Here is a 20,380-nt window from a genome sequence, read left to right on the forward strand (position 1 = left end):
GTCCATGGTGTACACTTTGATAGCTGAGACAAGCTCCAGATCCCCTGTGATGCTGAATTGGATAAGTGGAAGAAAATAAATTAATTGCAGTGCTGGAACTGGATGCAGAGTGGTAACAGCATAGACTGTATATAAAAAATGGACAAAGCCTGCATAAATGCTAAAGTTGATTTTGGACTCAACGTTAGCATTTTGGGGGGTTTTTAGAGTCTGAAGTGATGGTATTTGGATGACAGAGTGAAGCTAGTGAAGCAAGTTATCAGCTAGTTTTATTAACACTATTCTTAGCCTTTCTACTAATTTATCCCAGTGGGCACTTATGATACTGCAACAAACAGAACAGAACAGAAAAGAAAAGAAAGTGCTGCTGCAAAACGATCAGTCACTAGTCCTTGTTTCACACATTATTCCATCGAAAATCTACAGCCTATGCAAAATGGAAACTACCCTCTTTTTTCTGATTTTTAACACATTTGAAGGTTAAACACTGGCAGCAGCTACTTGTTCACATATTTGCTATTGCGAGTGTTTTTGTCTCTTCAGCAGTTCTTGTCTTGCTCTGGACTATTCAAAAGACCTCCGCCTGTCTCATCTATTCTTTTGTACACTATGTTATAACCCTTCAGTCATGCCCACTGTGGGTGCTGAAGATCACATGCAAAGAGTAGAAGCCAGTAGAAGGGAGTTCTAGTCGAAGTCAAACTCTCAAGGACTGTCCTTAAAGCAAATAAAGTTTCTTCTCTCTGGGCTGCAGGCCTCTCGCTGTAACTCCACACTTTGGGGTGAAGTTAGCTGAGCTGCAGTTTTTGAGAATGAAAGGAAAGGAAAAACCGAAACCCAACTCCACGAGGGTCTGCCTGTCTGCTATTGTGGATATTTTTATCTGCCGCGCGTCTATGGCGGAGACACAGAGGGAAATACGAACCAGCCAACCCAAGCTGACAGTGAGGAGTCAGACTGTCAAGAGGTCTGCTACACCCCTCCAACCCCCACAGCCTCCCCACCCCCTGCTGCTACAACACCCAAATGGATTGTCATATCAGATTTAGGTGTATAGGTTATTACACCCTTGGGTTCCTGTTTCCAACACACCCGTCCGCATGGCAGGATTGAGTTCGAGGACTCTTCTTGTTTTCTTTCCTTAGTGCTGTTCCTGATTTCTTTTGATAAAGCAAAGTTCAGGCAACTCCCCGGATAAAGTTCAGGGATAATAACGAGTGCCGAGCATTTTTAGTCACTTCCTCTAAAATCCTTCACTGGACGTAAATGAAGGACAAACATATTTCTGAACTTGCTTTTGCACCATATAAACTGTTGCAAAAAAAAAAAAAAAAGTTTTTGGACTGTGAACTGAGAATATTGTCTGCGGTTCATCTACAATAAATCTTTATTATAGACAGACACATAAAGTTGCAAATCACACAGTTGTGATTTTTGTGTCGTTATTGAATTCACTGGTTGGAAAAACAGAATCAGTGGGTCTGAAATGTCTTGATTGAACAGCCCTCTTCAGAACAGGACTCTGACTCTTGCTCTAAAAACACGTTTCTTTTGAACTTTGGATCATTATCCTCTTGCCTCACTTAGACAACCTCTCCTAAGCTTCAGGTCATGGACCGCTTTCCTCTTCTCCTCCTTCAGTAATTACAAAGCACAACACACATCAAGTAGCAAAGCTGACCCTAACCTGGATGGTTCTACCACCATGCTTCACAGTTTGGATTAAGCTTTTGTCCTGCAGTGACATTTTTCCATCGATCCATTCGCTTCTGCTTATCCTTTTCAGGATCATGGGGGGCCCTGGAGCCTAGATCAGCTGTCATAGGGCACGAGGAGGGGTACACCCTGGACAGGTCGCCAGTCTGTCGCAGGGCCACCACACAGAGACAGACAACCATTTGCACTCACATTCACACATATGGGCAAACCCCCCCCCCCAAACCCTCCTTTGAGCAAGTGTTTTAGCAACAGTGGAAAGGAGAAACTCCCTTTTAACAGGAAGAAACCTCCAGCACAACCAGGCTCAAGCAGGGTTTCAGTGCTGTAGTTCTGTCTGTAACCAGACTGAAATTAAGCAAAGATACTGTTTCCTTCAACAATCTGGAGCTGATGAGCAACAGCTTTGGCCAAGGAGTTTGGAAATAAACAAGAGTTTGGAAATTGGCCTCGAATTATTGTTTCCCTGGATGTTTTAAAGTAATCTGGAATACAGCCAGATGAAAGGGATTGATTGACAATAGTGTGAGAATATATCCAAAAGATCTGGGGAAGAAACTGATTTGAACTTGGACAACAGAACTGGGTGAGAGACTTGGAGTGGTTAAAGGGATACAGACTCACAACACAAACTTCTTTCTTCCTGTCTATACTCTTAAAAGTTTTTATGGAGGTGTTTGTATATAAAAAAAAAAATCACTCTGAGCTTTATTTATAAGCGATGTTATACCTAAAAACCTTGTAGTAATTGACATTTTTTGGCATTTCTGATTCATGCGGTGATACATTTGTAAAAATCTTTGAATTAAACACGTTAAAAAACTGGAAAAACAACTTTTGCACCTGATTTATGTTCTACAAAATTATGTTGGTGCAATAGTTGCCCTTACAATTTTAGCAAATTTGTAATACAAAGATATATATCCTCTGTTTAGGTAACCAACCGGGGAGTTTCGGGGTGATTTCTATTAGTTTATATCTTTAACATGTTTAATTGTAGTGTTGCACCTTAAGTCATCAAAGAAATCCTGCTCATTCCAATTTTTTTCTTGCAACTACATGAACCAAATTCAGCCCAAAAACACTTTTGTACAAGAACTCAAACTTTATTAAATCTCAGCCAGTGGCCCCATTCTCTTCACATACAGCAAATTTTCTGCTGAATTGTTATGAAGGTTAATTTGTTTCTTCCTGCAGAGAGCTCCACACTTCAGAGTCAAGGCTAGTGCCAAACTTCTTAGCAGAAGAGCCTACAGTTGCTATCATGCCATGTGTAGCTAATACATGTTATTGTAAGACAGAACAGCAATCAGAGTAATGCATTTAGTATCAGTTTATATGTTTCCTCGCATCTGCCAGTCTTGCAGTCAAAGCTGGGAAATTAACAGGCTATTAGCTGGCTTTACTTATGATATTATAGTATTCACATCAAACTATGGACACTTTCAAACACTTGACCACAGACTAAAGTGAGTCCTCCCTGTACCCCTGCATCAAAATGTAAAGAATGAAGCACTGAAATTTATGTGTATGCACTTTTCCAAATACACATAATTAAACTCCACTCTCAACGCATCGGCTGTTGCTTGACTCAAAGAAAAAACAAAAAAAAAAAAACCCCCAAACAATAACTGCTGGTTGTGGTCAGCTGTTCTGTAGCCTGACGGTGACAGAGTAATGAAAGGATATACGAGGATATATGAGGTCAAGTGCAGTTGTACAGTTGGCTTGGACTGTCCTATCATTATTTCATGGCAAACTAATGAAATAAAATAAAATCTCTGGATTAGATTTAATGTCTAAGACCACAGAAGAAAGTCGAAGAGGACAACTGATGAATTTCCTTGGTTCAGAAAAACATCTTCTCAACATCTGAGTCAAGAACACTCTGGAGGACATGTCACAGTCTACATTCAAGACACAGCTTCATGAATGAAAACAGAGGATTTACAGCAAGGTGCAAACCACCGGTTACATGCAAGAACAGGCAAGCCATTTTAGACCTTAACAGAGAACACCTAAAAGAACCTGCACCGAGATCTGAAGCATATCACATTTGTCAAACATGGTGTAGACGTGGGCATGTATGCCTGCCAGCACCACAGGTAGAGTTTAAAGAAGGGAAGCATGACCTCACAGGTGTACAGGGCTACACTCTCTGCTCAGATTCAGCCAAATGTTGCAGACAGAGCTCCACAGGGGAAATCAATAATCAGCCGACGCACACTGCAAAAGCAACCCAAGAATGGAATATTCTTCAATGACCAAGTCAGTCACCTGATCTCAACCCAAGAGAGCATGCCTGTACAGTTATTAAATACAAAACGGAGGGCAGCGAGACCCATAAACAGGCAGTAAAGCATCTAAAGGAAGGAAATGCTGTATATGGTGATTTCTATGGGTTCTAGACTCCAGCAGGTCATTGACTGCCAAAGATATAAACAATGCTTTTATTTAAAGGTATGTTAGTTCGTCTAAATACATCTGAGGCTCTGAAATGGCTGTAACACCTAAAGTAGTAATGCAGAATTCTTTTTAAACCCCTCAAGTTAAAACTGAAAGTACTTTATTCCTATATTTCCCTAAAAATCAAGTTTTTAACGTATTTTAGCTATCTGCATTTTCTAGATATTATTTTTTATTTTTTGCAGTTATCTATAATAAACTCGCTATCTTTGTGTTTCTTTGTATTTATGGGGACCTGGTGACCCCGGTGCTTACCTGGCAGTGTTGAGGAGAGGGTGCTGAGTGCCGACCAACTTCCTCAGGTGCATGGCAACGTTACTGAGCTCGTCACTGAGGAGGCAGCGGAGGCTCATGAAGGAAGTCGGATATCCCACGATCTTCTCAGCATCGGAGACAACTTTGCTCCAGTTTGAGGATCCAGAGCTGGAGAACAGACTCAGCGTCCTCAGACCTCCTCGGCTGGACAAAGCCACGCAGGACAGTCGTGACCAACAAGGTGAAAACATCTTCTCTCCTACTTAAAAACACTCGAGTAGCCCACAGCTGCTTCTGACAGCAGCTACTGCAAGTTTAAACCGCTCATTCAACCGCTAATGCTGCCACATGTCATTAAGCCGAACCGCGTTTAAAAATACGTAAAAAATAATCTCGAAACTAAACAAACATAAAGTCAAAGTCAGAATATACAGCTGTATTTCACTACCCACGACCTGCCACTGCAAGCCGCCATTTTTACACACGTGATACGTTACGTCGAAATACGTAGTTAGGGCTGTTATCACATTCCGCCACGCCCCTGCTCCGGAGAGCACGCCCAACCAAACTCCTTTTTAAAAAAGGGGTATTTTTTTCATTGTTTTAATCGAAATATCACAAGGTGAGTATATATATCATAAAATTTATATATATATATTTTTATTTTGACACAGTTTATTCAGCGGCAAGACCCTACATGTGACGACAGTGAAATATTACTGACATATTAGAGTCACTGAATTTGTAGATATGTGAGATTTTCTTTCCCAACCTAACCGTACAAAATGAACTGTATAGAAGCTTCTGCCTCAGCCAGGCAAAGGTAACTCCAGTCAGTAATGTTTTACTTTTACGGAGTATGTTCAATTTTCAACTTCCTCTTGAGTAAGTTCAAATTTAGAAATGTAACTCAAAATTTAGGCCTAGTGAGTCAGAATTTTGAGACGCTCACCTGAAATTGGCTCATGGGCAGCAAATAAATAAATAAATAATGAAAACACCAAAAGTCAGTGTGGAAAAAACTCCATATTGATCATTGACTAAAAGATTTTTTTTTAGTTTTTACTATACATGTGTTGAGATTATTTTCATTTAACACTTTTGTCTCTCAAATATGCTATTTTTTATGGTAAGTTTGTCATGGTTTTTCCTCCTAAATTTAATACTTTTATCTTATATAAGCATGCAGAGGTGAGCTATTATTATTATTATTATTATTATTATTATTATTATTATTATTGTTGTTATTGTTGTTGTTGTAGTGTAATTTATAAGCTAATCTTTTTTTGGTCAGTTGTTAATAATTGCACTGCTGTCAGCAGCCATCTGTTTTTTAAGAGGAAAATGTTTTATAATCCAGGATCAGAAAAGCAGGTGAGCAAACCAGTAAATACAGACCTTCAGTGTTGGTAGGAATCAAACTGGAATGTATGCTGGCGCCAGTGAAACTGACCGACGTAAATGAATATGTTATTTAGTTTCTTTCCACAAGTCTGAATGAAGACACTGAAGCAGAATGGAGTAAAATATAAATACTGACCAAATAAGGAAATAAAATGTGTTTTCGATTTAATCAAAACTAAACTTTAACACCTAAACTAAACATCTATCGTCACTCTCCACAATGATAGCTCAATATTTTGTGGGCTGTTTAACCATAAAAGCCTCCACACACATCTATGACAACAGCACTCCTCAACAGCAACAGCCTCCCAGAGCAAGACTGCAAAACATGCTCATTAATGGCGATGAACATAGCAAAGACCACGTGGTGTTGACCCATCCACCAATCTCCCCAGATCACATCAAACAGATGGATTTTTCTATTTGGAGGAAATCAAGCTAGTACAACCATTCCAGTTTATCTCTGGATTTTTGAAATGAAAATCCAGAGGTTACAAATGACTTAATTAGTTGAGCCTGAAACAATGTAAGATAATCTACTAATATATAGAAACAATTATTTTAAAACAAGCAAAACTGTAAACTGTCAAAATGTTAAGTTATCATTAACATGTGTTATCTAGAAGTGAGCAAAGATCAAGAAAGGTCTCTGCACAGCAGAAAGAGCAGTGTCTGTGGTCTGCTAATGTGAGGGCCCATCTGCTTTCCATTTGAGTTGGATGTTATTACATACACATTTGTAAAGCTGCTGAATGAGGGCAGCACTGCTCTGTGATTTAATGTGTTTTATATGTAATGTGTGATCATTAGAGAACATCAGTTCTCCTCAGTTTTGTAAAAAAGCAGCCCCCTTTCTTTCTTTCTTTCTTTCTTTCTTTCTTTCTTTCTTTCTTTCTTTCTTTCTTTCTTTCTTTCTAACTGACAGTGACATTATTTTGCTCCTGCTTCAAACAGCTGTGAGTTTCATATTCAGTCAGATTACAGCAACTTAAAGACATACTTCCTGAGATTTTCGGCCACTATGCACTCACTTTTGGTTAAATTGTGGTTTAGGCCTTCCCTAACTTATTATGTGTTTGTATTCAGGCAAATGTCAGATAAGAAAACCATGAATTTAAATGTCATGTCACGTACTTCAGCTAAGGAAAACCCCTTGAAAATATCAACTGATTTCAAACTGTAATAATGAAAAGTGAGCGTCCTCATGTTGCAGTTCATGTAACCCAATCTTTGTGACTATATAACCGTTCCACAGTGTGATAAGGTAATGCCCTCACAGCCTCAGTGGTTTAACAAAGCTTTCATTGAATCCTCCTCCATCTGCTTATAACAGGACTGCAGAGAAGTCTGTCAAGGACAGCTTACACAACATGGAGCTGCATCCTCTTTTACTGTAGCCACTTACAAAACACACACAGATACAACGTTCTTGTGTTTAGGCAGTAGGAAAACTGCACTTTGTAACTGAGCCATGTATTCCTTTTGGTGATTTTGAGCAAAGAAGGTTAGGATCAAATTTAGTTTTAGCAAATTTGTACCAGAATTCTACTGATTCATGTAAGATTGCACACTCTGAGAAAATAAAGTACATTATTGTATCTTTAGAGATGCATTTGGGCTGTACGCTCTAAGGTACTTCTCTTTTACCCTAGACAGGACTTTAAAGGACCTTGAAAAATCTGGATAAGATACTTTATCTATCCAAAAGTTGGGATATTCTCGTGTTACATCGGCTGGAATTTTAACCAAAAACTATTTAAAACTGTTCAAATAAAGTAGAATAGCTCAATAAAATAAAATACAATGTAACAAGACAAAAAAGCTAAATAAGTCAAAATAGAAGTAGCACAATTAAACAGAAAAAAGTTAAATAAAACAAAAAAGAGTTCAGTAAATAAAAGTCTAAATGAACTAAAAGAATATGATTTAAAAAGCTGAATCTAAACACTATGAAGTCAGTAAGTCAGTGAGCTCAGATATGAGTGGACGGTTCAGAATTAATAAAGAATTAAACTTGTCAGTTGTATTAAATGTTTTTATGCATCTTAAATAAAGGTATAATTTTAAAATCCAAGACTAGAAGTTTTACAGAATTTTGGTTTACATTGGGCCAAACACAGACCAGATGTTGAAAGACCTTAAAATTATACACATGTACCCTTAAGTCCAGTAATTTGCTTTAGGGTGTACACAGGTGTGGATTTTACATGTACAATCAAAAATTCACTTCGTCTGTAGCCCTTTTTCAAAGTGTTAGATTTAAATTACACTAAACCAGACTGCTGTAAACCTGGGGGAGCACATTAAAGAAAGGGCTCCTGTCATGTAGCTGAGCTGCCACTTTGCAAGGCATGGCAAGAGCATGCACTGTAACACACAAGTCATCTCACCCTGACCCCACATCACGGTTCACAGCTCCTGTTCCTGCTGATTTTCCGGCTCAAATGGGTGTCACTATGCCACAAGCAGCCTCAGCAGCAGCAGCACTCTCAGCAGCTTCCCTTATTGTAATTCCACTTTAAGGCAGAGGGATGCATGAACCTCACGGCCTTGTATTCAAAGAAATATCACAGAGTAAAGGGCAGCTGGATCAGTTTTGTATGACACAAAGAAAATGATGCATTTTAGACATGAGGAAAAAACACAATTTATAAACATTCAGTCACATTGTCTTGTTTAAAGAGCTTTGCAAGACCAGCATGTACCGGCATGAATGCACAGTATATGCGATAATGTGTATACTGAGCTGATACGTTTTCCTCCGGAACAATCAGACTCAATCAATATGGCCTACCATGATTTATTAGGACAGATTTTTTTTTTACTGTAGAATATTGGACGGTAATGGAACAACTGCAGTAAACAGGATTGATCAGTATAGTGGAAACCACATTGTATAGATCAGCTCTGGAATTGATTTACATTTAAACTGTTGGACTCGTGCTCACAGTTGTATTGGAAAGAGAAATGTCCTGTGGGACTTCTGTAGTATCACTCTCATGAATCTTTCAAGTCTCTGCAAACAGGTGTAATCAGAATAAACCTCAAACTAAGTAAAACTCTGTGCTCTTCTTGTCTTTGAGTTACAGCACATTTCCACACCTCCCTGAGCTGGCTTCTGGCTACTGTGTACCACCACTATCGCCAAGCTCTGCTTGTAGACCATCTGACCATTGGGGGGGGGGGGGGGTTACCTGGAGATAACTGCTGCTTTGCTTTGCTATATCCATGCATCTATCTATTCTGGAGCATATCCCAGCTGTCAGTTAATGAGCCAATTCAAGGATATCAAAGATATATTTTAAGAATTCCCCATAAGTGCAATGGGCATTGAACACTTCTTCAGCTACCATGCCCCTCTAATCTGGCACCAGCTCACAGTTTGGGTTCAGGAGACAGACACTCTTTCTTCTTTTAAGATTAGGCTCCAGTCTTTCCTTTTTGATAAAGCTTAATTAGGATTGGATTTGTTTACCCTGAACCAGCTCTAATTTATGCTGCTTAGGGTTCAAGTTGCTGGCATACTTCCCATGATGCACTGAAGATTTCTCGAGCTCTCCCCATCTTTTCTTTCTCCCTAAGTTTGTGTTTTGTCCTGTTTGTTGTTTGTGGCCTCTCTCTTTCTCCTCACACCCCAACCAGTCGTGGCATGTGACTTCCTCCTTTGTGAGCTTGGTTCTGTTAAAGAGGAAGGGAGATCTTAATATTATAGAGTCACATTATAAGGCCTCTTGAGATGGCCACTGTTGTGAACTGTTGCTATATAAATAAAAGTAAATGGAAATGACACAGTTCGTGGCCCCAGTTGGTCCTTTGCATGTTGAGAAATTAGTGAGAAAAAGCAACACTGTGAGGGCCAGATGGAAACTTAATTTCAGGCACGCTGCAGTTCTCTTCTGTCTGCACACACACACACACACACACACAGTTTATTTATGCACCTGCTCCACACTTTTCACTAAAATTCTCTTTGCAGGGAAAATCAAAAAGACATAGTTTCACTGAACCCCTGCAACACTGGCCGACCTACTGAAGCGCCACAGAGCTCTCTACCCACTGTACTTGCTCACTTCTTCCTACGCACTGAAACTTTGATTTTGTGGTGTTAAATGACTGAAGGAGAAGGGTTGGGAACTAACAGCATGATTAAATGTTGCTATGACCAACAGCAGGCTCCCCTGAAAAGGCTGGAGGACTGTGTGGGGGCACCTGTTTGCTGGTTACAGACTGTCACCATGAGGGAGCACCGCTAAGTGGATGTGACTGCTCTGATTGCACTCCATGGGAAAGCGAGAAGAAATAGCCTACCTCTGATCATCAACGCGTCATATAATGTTTCAGCGGACGCCCCTCCCCCTGTCTCGTTTTTTCCCCTCACTCAACCTCTCCTTTGACTCACAGAGGCGGCTCACCACTGGCGCACGGACCGTGGAGGATACGGGCAGAAGATGGCTGACTTAGCCGGGCACCGCAAGCCCTCGGCGGCATCACCAGCGTCACACGGGCCGCTGAAAAGCTGCAAGACTCCCGCCGTCTGGCGACTGTAAACAGCTGCCTCTCTCAACCCCTCCTCTCCCCTCCTCACCGCAAATATTGACAGAAGTATCACAGAGAAAACATGGCAGAGATGGAAAAAGAGGGCAGACCTCCGGAAAATAAAAGAAGCCGAAAACCAGCTCACCCAGTGAAAAGGGAAATAAATGAAGAGATGAAGGTAAAGGGGGATCTGTGCCCAGCTGCATGTGATTACGCGTGGAGTGGCTGTGAGGAGCGTGCATGTGTGTTGAAGCACTAGCCAGGCAGTGAAAGAAAATACGATGCACTGAAGTGCAATTGGCTGCGTGATAGTGAAACTTTAATTTATGATGTTTTGATTTATCCAAGTTCTATTGTCACATCCACGCTGAACGCCAGGCTCTAAGCGCAGCCTGCCAATACCGCCTTGCACAATGGATGCGGCACCCATTCACAGCTACTCCTCTACTATTAAGTTTTGAGTCAGTGGAGGAATACTGTCGCTTCAATTCATGGCATAATCTATCCGTTTGTGTGCCCTGCCTTTCATGGCTCACCCAGAGTTAATGGAAAATCCAGTGCGTCAGTGAAGGCGTCAACAGAGCTTCTACTATTACTATTAATACTGCTACACTACAGCGCAGGGGAGAGCAGCCAATGTGCATAATTAGTGTAAATCAATGGGGGAACACTGGTTTCCCCGCGATGCTTTTGTGGGTTTGTCTCTGACTGGAGATGTTTTTGTATGCCCGCGTTTGTGTGTGTGCTTTTGCTAGTGTGTTGACCAGCTGCCCAGAGGCGTGTGATCCAGATGTGCGTCTGTGAGCTTTACGCACCCGACAAGAGCACATTGTCTCCCGGGATCGACCTGCACGATTCTCCCCCGTCGACATTCAAACACACGTTGTTTCTATCCCTGTGTTTTCTATTTTTTTCTTCGCTCGGTACACATTGTGATATTTGAGCCGTGAGCGCCGTGTGGTTCATTATGGAGCAAAAAAAAAAAAAAAAAGGAAAAGAAAGTGCTCGTGGCGTCTGTGTGTGTGACAGAGGCAGGCTGCGTGTCCGCTTTGTCTACATCTCCTCATTGTTTGTACACATCTGGCCGGAGACGCAGAAGCACCCGGTGTTTTCACTGTTATGGGATGAATGTGCAGGTGATCACACCGAGAATAACTGCGGCAATTGTAATTTTTTTCTTAGGTTGTCAGAGGAGATGCGAGGGTGCTGGCTTTGAGCGAGTCCTGAAACAACCCTGGAATAAAATAAATAAATAAAAAAGAGCTTTTTTGTATGTAGACCCCTCCAAAATACCCCCGCGTTCACGTGTCACTGCTTCACTTATTTATTTATTATTATTTTTAACTGTACAAAGAGGGTAATGTGCACTTTACTGATAACAAAGCAGCTGTCAAAGATGCATAAGAATGGAGCAGTAAACTGTAATAATTTTGCACAATTTCAAACCAGTGCAATCTACTGTTATTGCCAGCATTTGCTTGAACAGATGCATGCCTTCACTTTTAATTCTCAAAATCCTTGTTTGTCAGATAAAATTCATCGTAAGCCTAGAGGAAGGAGAGTCCACGCTGTAACAGAATTTTAATTGAATGCACATTTTTTTGCGATGAAATGAGACACATTTTCTCAGGAAGAATAAAGTTAACCCCTCTCTCTCTCTCTCTCTCTCTCTCTCTCTCTCTCTCTCTCTCTCTCTCTCTCTCTCTTTCTTTCTCTCTGTCTGGTCCTGATGGCAGAAGGGAGGGATGCAGGGTTGTGGTGGTGGGGGCGGGTGGGTGGGGTGTGTGTCAGGCAGGGTTTTCTCCATGGAGAAATTTCCCTAGTTCTAGTACTAAAGGTGTTCTCAGAGGAGCTTTTAAAATGTGCCCAATGTTTCCCAGCTGCCTTTTAGGCAGAAGGAGGTGTCTTCCTGTCAAATTCTGTAGCACAAGTCTAGGTTTGATTTTTGTCAGTTCTGTCATTATTTCAGACGTCAGCTATCAGGCTAAAAATCTATTCGCAAAAGACACAAATTTAAAAAAAAAATCACACTGAATGTCTCATCTGATAATTTATCACTTTGACCAAGTAATTATATGATGCCAGTCATCAGTCAGAAATGATGTTTTATTTGCAGGTCTGTGTTTTGCTGTTAGATGACAGATTTTGTGACATGGGTCATCATTCAGGATTCAGCAGAATTGACATCTCTTGTATGTTTTGGAGAGGTGTCATGCCCGTTAAACATCTCATTTGAATGGCAGCAGCTTAATTTGTCATCACTTTTATTTTTTAAATTTTGAATATGTGAGCAAATAAAGCTGTCAGCTGCTTGTGGATTTTAAGATATGACAATAAATGCGTACGGCAGTGCAGCGGATACACTGTAGAGCTGTGCCGATGGTGTGGAGGGAAAAGTGATGCCGCCTCGTGACAACTCCAATATTTCCATCAATACCAGGGGAAGCTACTAAAGGGAGTAGCAGATGTGGTTAAGGTGTCAAAACACCTTTAAAAGGCTAAACAAGTTCGATTGCAGCTCCTTACACAACCTTGGATTTCAACTCTCATTACATCACACAAGCTGTTGTCTATACACAATTAATTTAAGACACTGATCCAGTGGTAGAAAGTTCCACCTGCGTGCAGCCTTCACTTTAAATACCATGATTAATAAGTGTAATTTGGCATATGCAAAACCTGGATTCAGCTTTCTGATGCTCCCTGCAGAGCTGCAGTTAATTAATATTATGCTGCAGAGTTGCATGATGGTTGCCTCCTTCAGAACACCAAGTCCTGAGTTTAAAAGTATTGATTTTCTGCAGAAAACTTTTAGGTTCATTCTGTTCAGAACAAAAACAGACCTGATTTGTTCCCGTCTCCTCTTAAGATTCCCTCATCTTCAATAATACAAACCAAAGCTGGAGGAAAACACAGAGGGAGAGAGTGAGGCACACAATGTGCCCTTTTGAGGGATCATACTCCTCTGAAAAACTAAACAGTCTGACAGTGTTTCCTTCATCTGGCTGCTTAATGTGCGCCATGGTAAAATAAGCCTCGGTGAGTAATCTAGGAGAAGGAGGAGTGGGCTTGGAGGGGATATGAAACGCTGGAGAGTGGGGTAAGAAACAGGGGAGAAAGGAATGTATACAGCACTGGGCTGGCTGAGCTGTAAAAACTGTAACCCGAGCGTCTCCGCTGTATCACATATCAAGGAAAGTAAAGGGAAATGAAAGCAGAGGAGAGGGAGAGGCAGAGGAGGAGAGAGGGAGCATGGGAGTGGAAAAGTGGAGAGGAAGGAGGAGGAGGCAAAGAGGAAACTTGGCGCGTGGATTCAGGAATTTTATCATGGTGTATTGTGTCCTGCTCTGGTTTCCACCCGCAAGGTATCCAGTTTCCACCATCATCATTACCACAAGCCCTACTGGCCATGTTTGGGTCTTACTGGAGGGGAAACAAGGGGGAAGACAGGCAGAAGCAGGGTCGGCTGCTGAAGTTGTGACAGAGAAGTGTCAGCTTGTGAGGCGAAAGTATCAGGAGTAGGTCATCAATAAGCTGCTAATTATCCTGCAGATTTAAGTGAAAGCTTGTAAGAGTCCCTGTGAAAAGGGTATTTTACTGCAGATGGTTTCCAATTGTTGACTGTATCGATCTGGGGTAGGCAATTCATTTTCCCAAGGGGCCACATGAGAAACAATAGGCGACACCAGTAGGCTTCTAGAGAACTAAATTTAATATTGAGCAGAACTAAGTTCAGCTTATTGGTGGCCTTTGGGAAATGAATTGCCCACCTCTGGTATAGATAAATACACTTAAACATCATAAACATACTGTGTGACACATAACCTGTAGTGCACAAAGAGGACATCAGAAATGGCAAGGATTTACAAAAACATTTGGAACTGCAACTCAGACAGTGAAGCCATAAAAATCCATGACTATAGACTGTATATAAAAGATGGAAACAGCCGCCGTGTCACCAGTTTGTCACCATGTTATTCTTTAGTAACTATATTTGAACGAGAGGGTCGACTATTTGCTAATGCTGGCAAGCTTGGTGAGCAAGGTACCACCCGTATGCAATGCACACTTGCTAATAAGCACTACAATTTAACTTACTAAAAGCAGTTGCACTGACTCATTAGAGTGCCCATTGATACGTTTAATTGCACCTCTCTCAAATTAGCCTAGCATTTACCTGTTGGTCTTATCATCTTCACCACTGAAAATGCATCAATTAAATTTTTAAACTGGGATTAAATGTTTGCTGTCCGTGAGTCCTCTTGGGTCTAAGTCAGCGGTTCCCAGCCTTTTTTGTACCACGGACCATTTTATGTCCAACAATATTTTCACGGACCGGCCTTTAGGGTATCGCGGATAAATAAAACCAGTACCGGTACCAAACAGAAGAAGATTTATTCATAACACATGGGAAAAGACCCAAGGAAACAGAGTTAACGATAAAAACAATGAAAAATAACAATATAAACAGAAAAACCCTGAAAACCATAAATGTCACACCCAAGCCTCAACTCTCACGGCCCGGTACCAAACGACTCACGGACCAGAACTGGTCTATGGCCCGGGGGTTAGGGGCCGCTGGTCTAAGTGACATAAAAGAGTAAGCATGAGGGTTGGTGCACATGTCTGCATGACTTCTCAGACTCATCCGTGGAGAATTTACATTACAATGCACCAGCTAAGCATGAGCCCTAGGCAGTCCAGTGGTCCGTGTCTTGTCAGGAATTGAGTATAATCTAAGCCTCAATAAAATAAAATATTCAAGTCTAAGGGTGAGTCAACCTCAAGTGGGCATTTGAGGAACTTGAAGTTTTCACACGTTTATTTTGGCTTCATTTTTTAAGCCCTCTATGTTGCAACTTGACGGGCATATAAGATGTAACCTTTAAAAACTCTCAAATCCACATCTACAGGGTCACAGTGACCCTGTAGCTGCTTCAACACCTCTTTGATGGATTGTCAACTGCATATGATAAGCTTCATAAATACAGTCCTGAAGTATTAGATTGCACTGGATGAAGGTGTCTGCAGTAATGTAGTGGCCTCTCAGTGTTAGAGATGGCAAACAGTAGCGTCTGCTCTGACAGCTCAGTAGAGGTGCTGTCGCTGTAAGTCACTGCGTTTACAAACAGTCTATGTTTATGTACTTTTGTGCCTATTTGTGAGTTTTCATAATTTATCTTTAATGTTTCCTTAATACACTATATGGCTTTGTCTTTGTTTTATCACTCTCACGCTTCCTGCTCTCATCTGTGCTCAGAGGGTTTTGCATCTTCAGTTTTCTTTAATTGTCTATAAATGCCATCTACCTGCCTGTGACTGTAGGTGAAAATTGTCCTATATTTGCATAACCCGACTTCGCTGCTCACGTTAATTAACACGCACAGTACCTTTGAAATAAAATAAATGTAGACCATAAATAAACCATTTTAGGAGAAAAGTAAAGGCGAAGAGCTTGGATTAGAGAGGCAGTCAGCAAACACAAGCAATACTTACTTCTTAGAGTACTTAGTACTTGGAGTACTTAGTTCTCCACCCATCACATGTTAGCAGGGAAGGATAAAAAAAGCAAGCCTGCTTCATAGATATTTAGTGTTATAATCCCCCCCCCAATGAATCATGGAAGGCTGGCTGTATCCGTTTAAATCTATGTTTTTGTTACATTTCTCATTTTTTTGTTTACTTGAAAGGGACAGAGCTCATAGATTAACAGAAAAATACCGGTAAATGAGCCAGCTTTAGACTTATGGGGTAATTTTCATTTACAGCCCTTGGTCTGTTCCTACAATAGCAACAAGAATATCAGTGATCATTCCAAACTGGATCTATCAGGTTTTCCAGTGACTTAGCTTCTAGAGGTTGCAAGTAGCCTAGAATGGCTGTTTCTGGATTATAAGGAGATAAAGTCCATAATAGTGGAGATACATTTTACATACATACATCATTTTTCCCGCAGCATTGCAGGCATTTTAAATCAGGATAATGATAAATGCTTAACTGGCTCCACTGTTTGTTAATTTTATCTTGTGCTTTTGTTTTATTGTTCTTATCTTGCCATTGTTTTACTATGTGTCTTCTTATTGTAAAGTGTCCTTGGGTGACTTGAAAGGCGCTCATAAATAAAATTTATTATTATTATTATTATTATTATTATTATTATTATTATTATTATTAAATCTGAAAGCCTGCAAGTCAACAAACCGATTCAGTAAGTCAGCTTTAGCGTCTGTTCCTGTCTACAGTGGGCTGACATTAGCCACTCGTGTACTGGTTGTAGCAGACCAACTCAACTTTTTTTGGTATGAATTCAAGCCTCACTGTAAAAGAAGGGTTATTCTATTTCTTCTTTTGTTTTTAAATACAGCGTATAATTATCTTTGGTCATTTCATGGCTTTTTGAAACCGCAGTTCTAGAGCCAGCAGTCAGTCCCTGCTGTCGTTCTTTCTCTTTACTGCTTCACTGACAAAAGAGCACATGGGTAACAGCAAGTAAAGTTGTAGTTTTCACTTCACATCTTCACCATTGCATGGAGAAACCAACACAGTGATGAATGTTCTGTCTTACCATCAGTCAGCATGAAAAAAAAAAAAACATATTTCAAGGTCAATGTCGTGTGAAGGTCCCGAGACTCTGAGACATCCACAGGGCTTGTTAAGTCGGGCTGAAGGGTGTGCTGAGGAAATTTAAAGGTACTTTTTGTCATTTCCATCACCAAATTTTAAGGAAAACTTTAACTACCAGAAGGTTAAAGGGAATAGATAATGCTACTTTCAGCTGCTCCATCATTCACGGAGGGTCGCCACAGTGGGTCACTCCACATCTTTGATTCGGCATAGTTGTTTTAATGCCACACGCCCTTAGTGAAGGCAAGAACCAAACAGGGTTTGTGTCTCCTCCTGGGATCAAACCAGATGTGTTTTTCTTATTATGTGAATTTTCTCACTGCATCTTCTGCTTGTACAAATCGATATTACTTGAAAGTACCTGCTGGTCCTTGTTCAGCTTCAATTGATAGGTCTTCTGCACAATGTAAAATAAAGTAATAGTGGTTGTTTTAGTATTGCTTTAGTTTATTTAAACATCGGAATTTTAACAATAAGTTCCTTTAAACAGATAATCCACCTTATTCTTTTGCATTTTCCCACACAGTCAGAGGTAGTCTTCTAACTGGCTTTTTACCTTCAGTTCTGCATTCATCATGTCGGGTTGCTGTGTTTGCTCTGTGGAGCTAGCCCAGTTTCACAGCACTGTTGCAGAACCTCCTGCTGCTTTCGTGTTTGATGATCCCATTGGAAAGATGCACAAAGTCCAGAAAACTTGTTCTTGACCAGGCTTTCCAGGGAGGCACCGTCCCCTCTGAATAACTCAAAACATGAGGCAAAACACATGCAGTTAGTCATTTTTTCCAGTGAAGAGCTTCTTTAAAATGAATCCATTGTTTTACTTCACCAGTGAGTAGTCTATAGTAATATTCCTCAGCAGGTTGGCTGCAAGGCATTATAAGCTATAAGTTTTTTTTAAAGGCTGTAAAAGAGAATCCACCTTAGAGAAACACCAATTTCCTCTGATTATGAGCAAAGACTTCAGTAATCGGTAACATCACAGGCATTCACAAAAGCTTTGGGAAAAAGATTTTGCAGGAACTTTAGGCTGAAGGTAGAATCGCCTTTATTTCTCTGTCTGCACTGCAAAAGCTGGAGACCATCATGGTTCTTAGAGCCTCCTTTAAAAGTTCATTTTTTTTTACCTTTATCGTTTTACAGCATTGGCAACCACCATCAAAACCAAGTCCAAATGCTGGTTAAAGATAAGCCGTGTAAACAACATCTGTTGATGCAAAACTAGAGAAACTGAACTGACAGGGAAGTCCAAGATTTATTTGAGGGAGGGAGTAATGTGCAATTTTGACTCCTCAGACTGAGATATGAACTTTCTTGAGATCAGCCAAAATCAGGAAATCAGCAGGAAACACACTTTGACCTCAGTTTTGTCCAAGGCTCTCGGAAGCCTTTGTGATTATTACAGCAGATAAACAGAGATTTTGTCCATTATGAACCAGATAAAAAGGCTATACATCCAGTGTAACATACAGATACCTGCAGCTGCCCTTCTGCCTCTTGCTCTCCGGCACATGCGGAGCCAAAGTTGGTGCCGCTGCTTTGATGAGCCGCCAACAGGGATTAGGTTCCCCTCTTAATAACGCTCCCCCTTTCTCGAAGTAGTAGGGTGACTTAGAGGACAGGATGGTAGGAAGGAAAGGGAGACACAGAGAGATGCTGTGTTTTTGTCTTGGTGATGTGGTTATTTTACAGCTACATCCGTTTACTCAGGAGTACATTCAGCTTGGGTTATGCTCCATCTCGTTTGTTCAAAAGGAGGATTTTCTCCTGGGTGATTTTGTTCCTCTCGAGGTTTCATCCTTGCAGTTGGGCTAATTGCTGCACTTGTGCCTGCCAATTTGTGCGCTTCGAGTCTGTCAGCACTCTGCCTCTTTTCAGGTTATTGTTATGTAAGTTGCCCATAAATCTTCCTCTCCATTAAGGTTTCATTAATTATTCCCATAATTTTAAAGAGGCCATAATGGGCTGGTTTACAGCTTTTTAATTTTATTTTTAGAATTTTACTGGAATATTATAGACTTTTTAATGTTAAAAAAGACAGACGTTGTTTAAAAAAAATAATGTCGTAGGCATGTTGTAGCACAGCTTTGAGTTTGTGTAGCTAATTTTTAAAAATTGTAATATTTAAAAAATTATTAAGACTTTACACTAGTAGGAGAATAGCTGCTTTGACAGGTGGCTTGTATTTTATTTGTATTTTCTGTGTCTTAAAATTAACATTAGATTATTTTTAGACGTATCTGAGGCATGCATCCATACATAGAATAGGTACATCTTGCTAGCCATGGTTGCTAGTGTTTGGCCCAAGTCACTCAGGACTGCTCAGCAACCCCCTGACAAACACCAGTTGCTTTAGAGAAATGTGTATTCCCCTATTAGTTGGCAAGTGGTTGCTGGGAGTCACTAGGTGAAACTGGTCACTAAGAAGTATATGTTGGTATATGGTGTATATGATTACACGGAAGACAGATTTTTCTGCAAATATCTTCCAACTACTCACTAATTGATAGTGAAACCGAAACGTATCACATGAAAATGCTCACTTAAAGGAGCTGCTCCTTTTAAAATGTCTGTTGCAGCAGTAAGGCGAATATTCTGTGTTTCAGGATTGCGCCATACTCTTTCAGATTTCTTCCATCCAAACATGTGACCAATTTCACCTAGCTACAGCCAGCAACTTCTCACCAGCTGGTTGGGGAATACAAATTTTCACGTAGCACCTGGAGGTTTTCAGGGTTTTCCAACCCGTGCGACTGAGGCCTTGATAACTTGGCCTTAGGGCCACTGCTGGTTACAAAAACCAGATGGCATATATAAAGAATGATTGTAAACCAATGGGGTACATCACAGTGGTTATTCTTATCTTTTATATAGAGACTATGGTAAGAAGCTATAACCTTGGATCCTATAAGGGTAGGCATTTAGAGCTACTCAATTTCATATGTTTAGACTAAAGTATTTTGACAAGTTCAATTAATTTATATGAAAACTAAGTTAATAATAATAATAAACTATTTTGCTAACTGACTGACGGTTCAGCCATAATTGAGGAAAGTGGTTACAGTTTCTCATTTGTGTGTTTTCTTTGTTTAATGGGGTTCTATAATATGTCAAATCTAGTAGTTTTAGAATTTATATATTTATATAATAAGCTAATAATAATTCTAATCGTTAAATGAAATGGTAATTAATTGCAGTCCTAATTTACTGTGTCCTCATTATCTGCCCCGCATGTGTGTGGAAGGACTCTCTGGTGTAAATGGAGCACAGATAAACACAGTTAAAGTAAAAAAAAAAAAAAAAGAAATTAATAAAACATGTTTAGTTAAAACGTCAGGAGGCGAAATTGTGACTATTTAATGGATGTGGAATGTGTTCACAG

At 40.3% G+C, this 20,380-nt stretch overlaps 2 protein-coding genes across 7 annotated transcripts in view; one reads left to right on the plus strand and one right to left on the minus strand.

Annotated features, from left to right (window-relative positions):
- The window catches only part of pdss2 (prenyl (decaprenyl) diphosphate synthase, subunit 2), a 33,549-nt gene extending 28,613 nt beyond the window's left edge, over positions 1-4,936 (minus strand). The window contains exon 1 of one of the 2 annotated variants that reach the window (XR_005697293.1): positions 4,438-4,936. Coding sequence is in view for 1 of the 2 variants with exons in the window: in XM_040041807.1 (XP_039897741.1) it covers positions 4,438-4,688 (251 nt within the window). In the remaining variant the exon portion in view is untranslated. The remainder of the gene's footprint in view (positions 1-4,437) is intronic. The other variant, XM_040041807.1, reaches the window with a different exon arrangement.
- Positions 4,937-9,754: 4,818 nt separating this feature from the next.
- The window catches only part of sobpa (sine oculis binding protein homolog (Drosophila) a), a 59,656-nt gene continuing 49,030 nt past the window's right edge, over positions 9,755-20,380 (plus strand). For 2 of the 5 annotated variants that reach the window (XM_040041803.1, XM_040041805.1), the window contains exon 1: positions 9,756-10,555. In XM_040041803.1, coding sequence (XP_039897737.1) covers positions 10,460-10,555 — 96 coding nt within the window. In that variant the 5' untranslated portion in view covers positions 9,756-10,459. Of the gene's footprint in view, positions 10,556-20,380 lie in introns of all 5 variants that reach the window. The other 3 variants (XM_040041804.1, XM_040041806.1, XM_040041802.1) reach the window with 2 other exon arrangements.

Source organism: Simochromis diagramma, unplaced genomic scaffold, assembly GCF_900408965.1.
Source record: "Simochromis diagramma unplaced genomic scaffold, fSimDia1.1 OVJJ01000304.1, whole genome shotgun sequence".
NCBI classification, from domain to species: Eukaryota; Metazoa; Chordata; class Actinopteri; order Cichliformes; family Cichlidae; genus Simochromis; species Simochromis diagramma.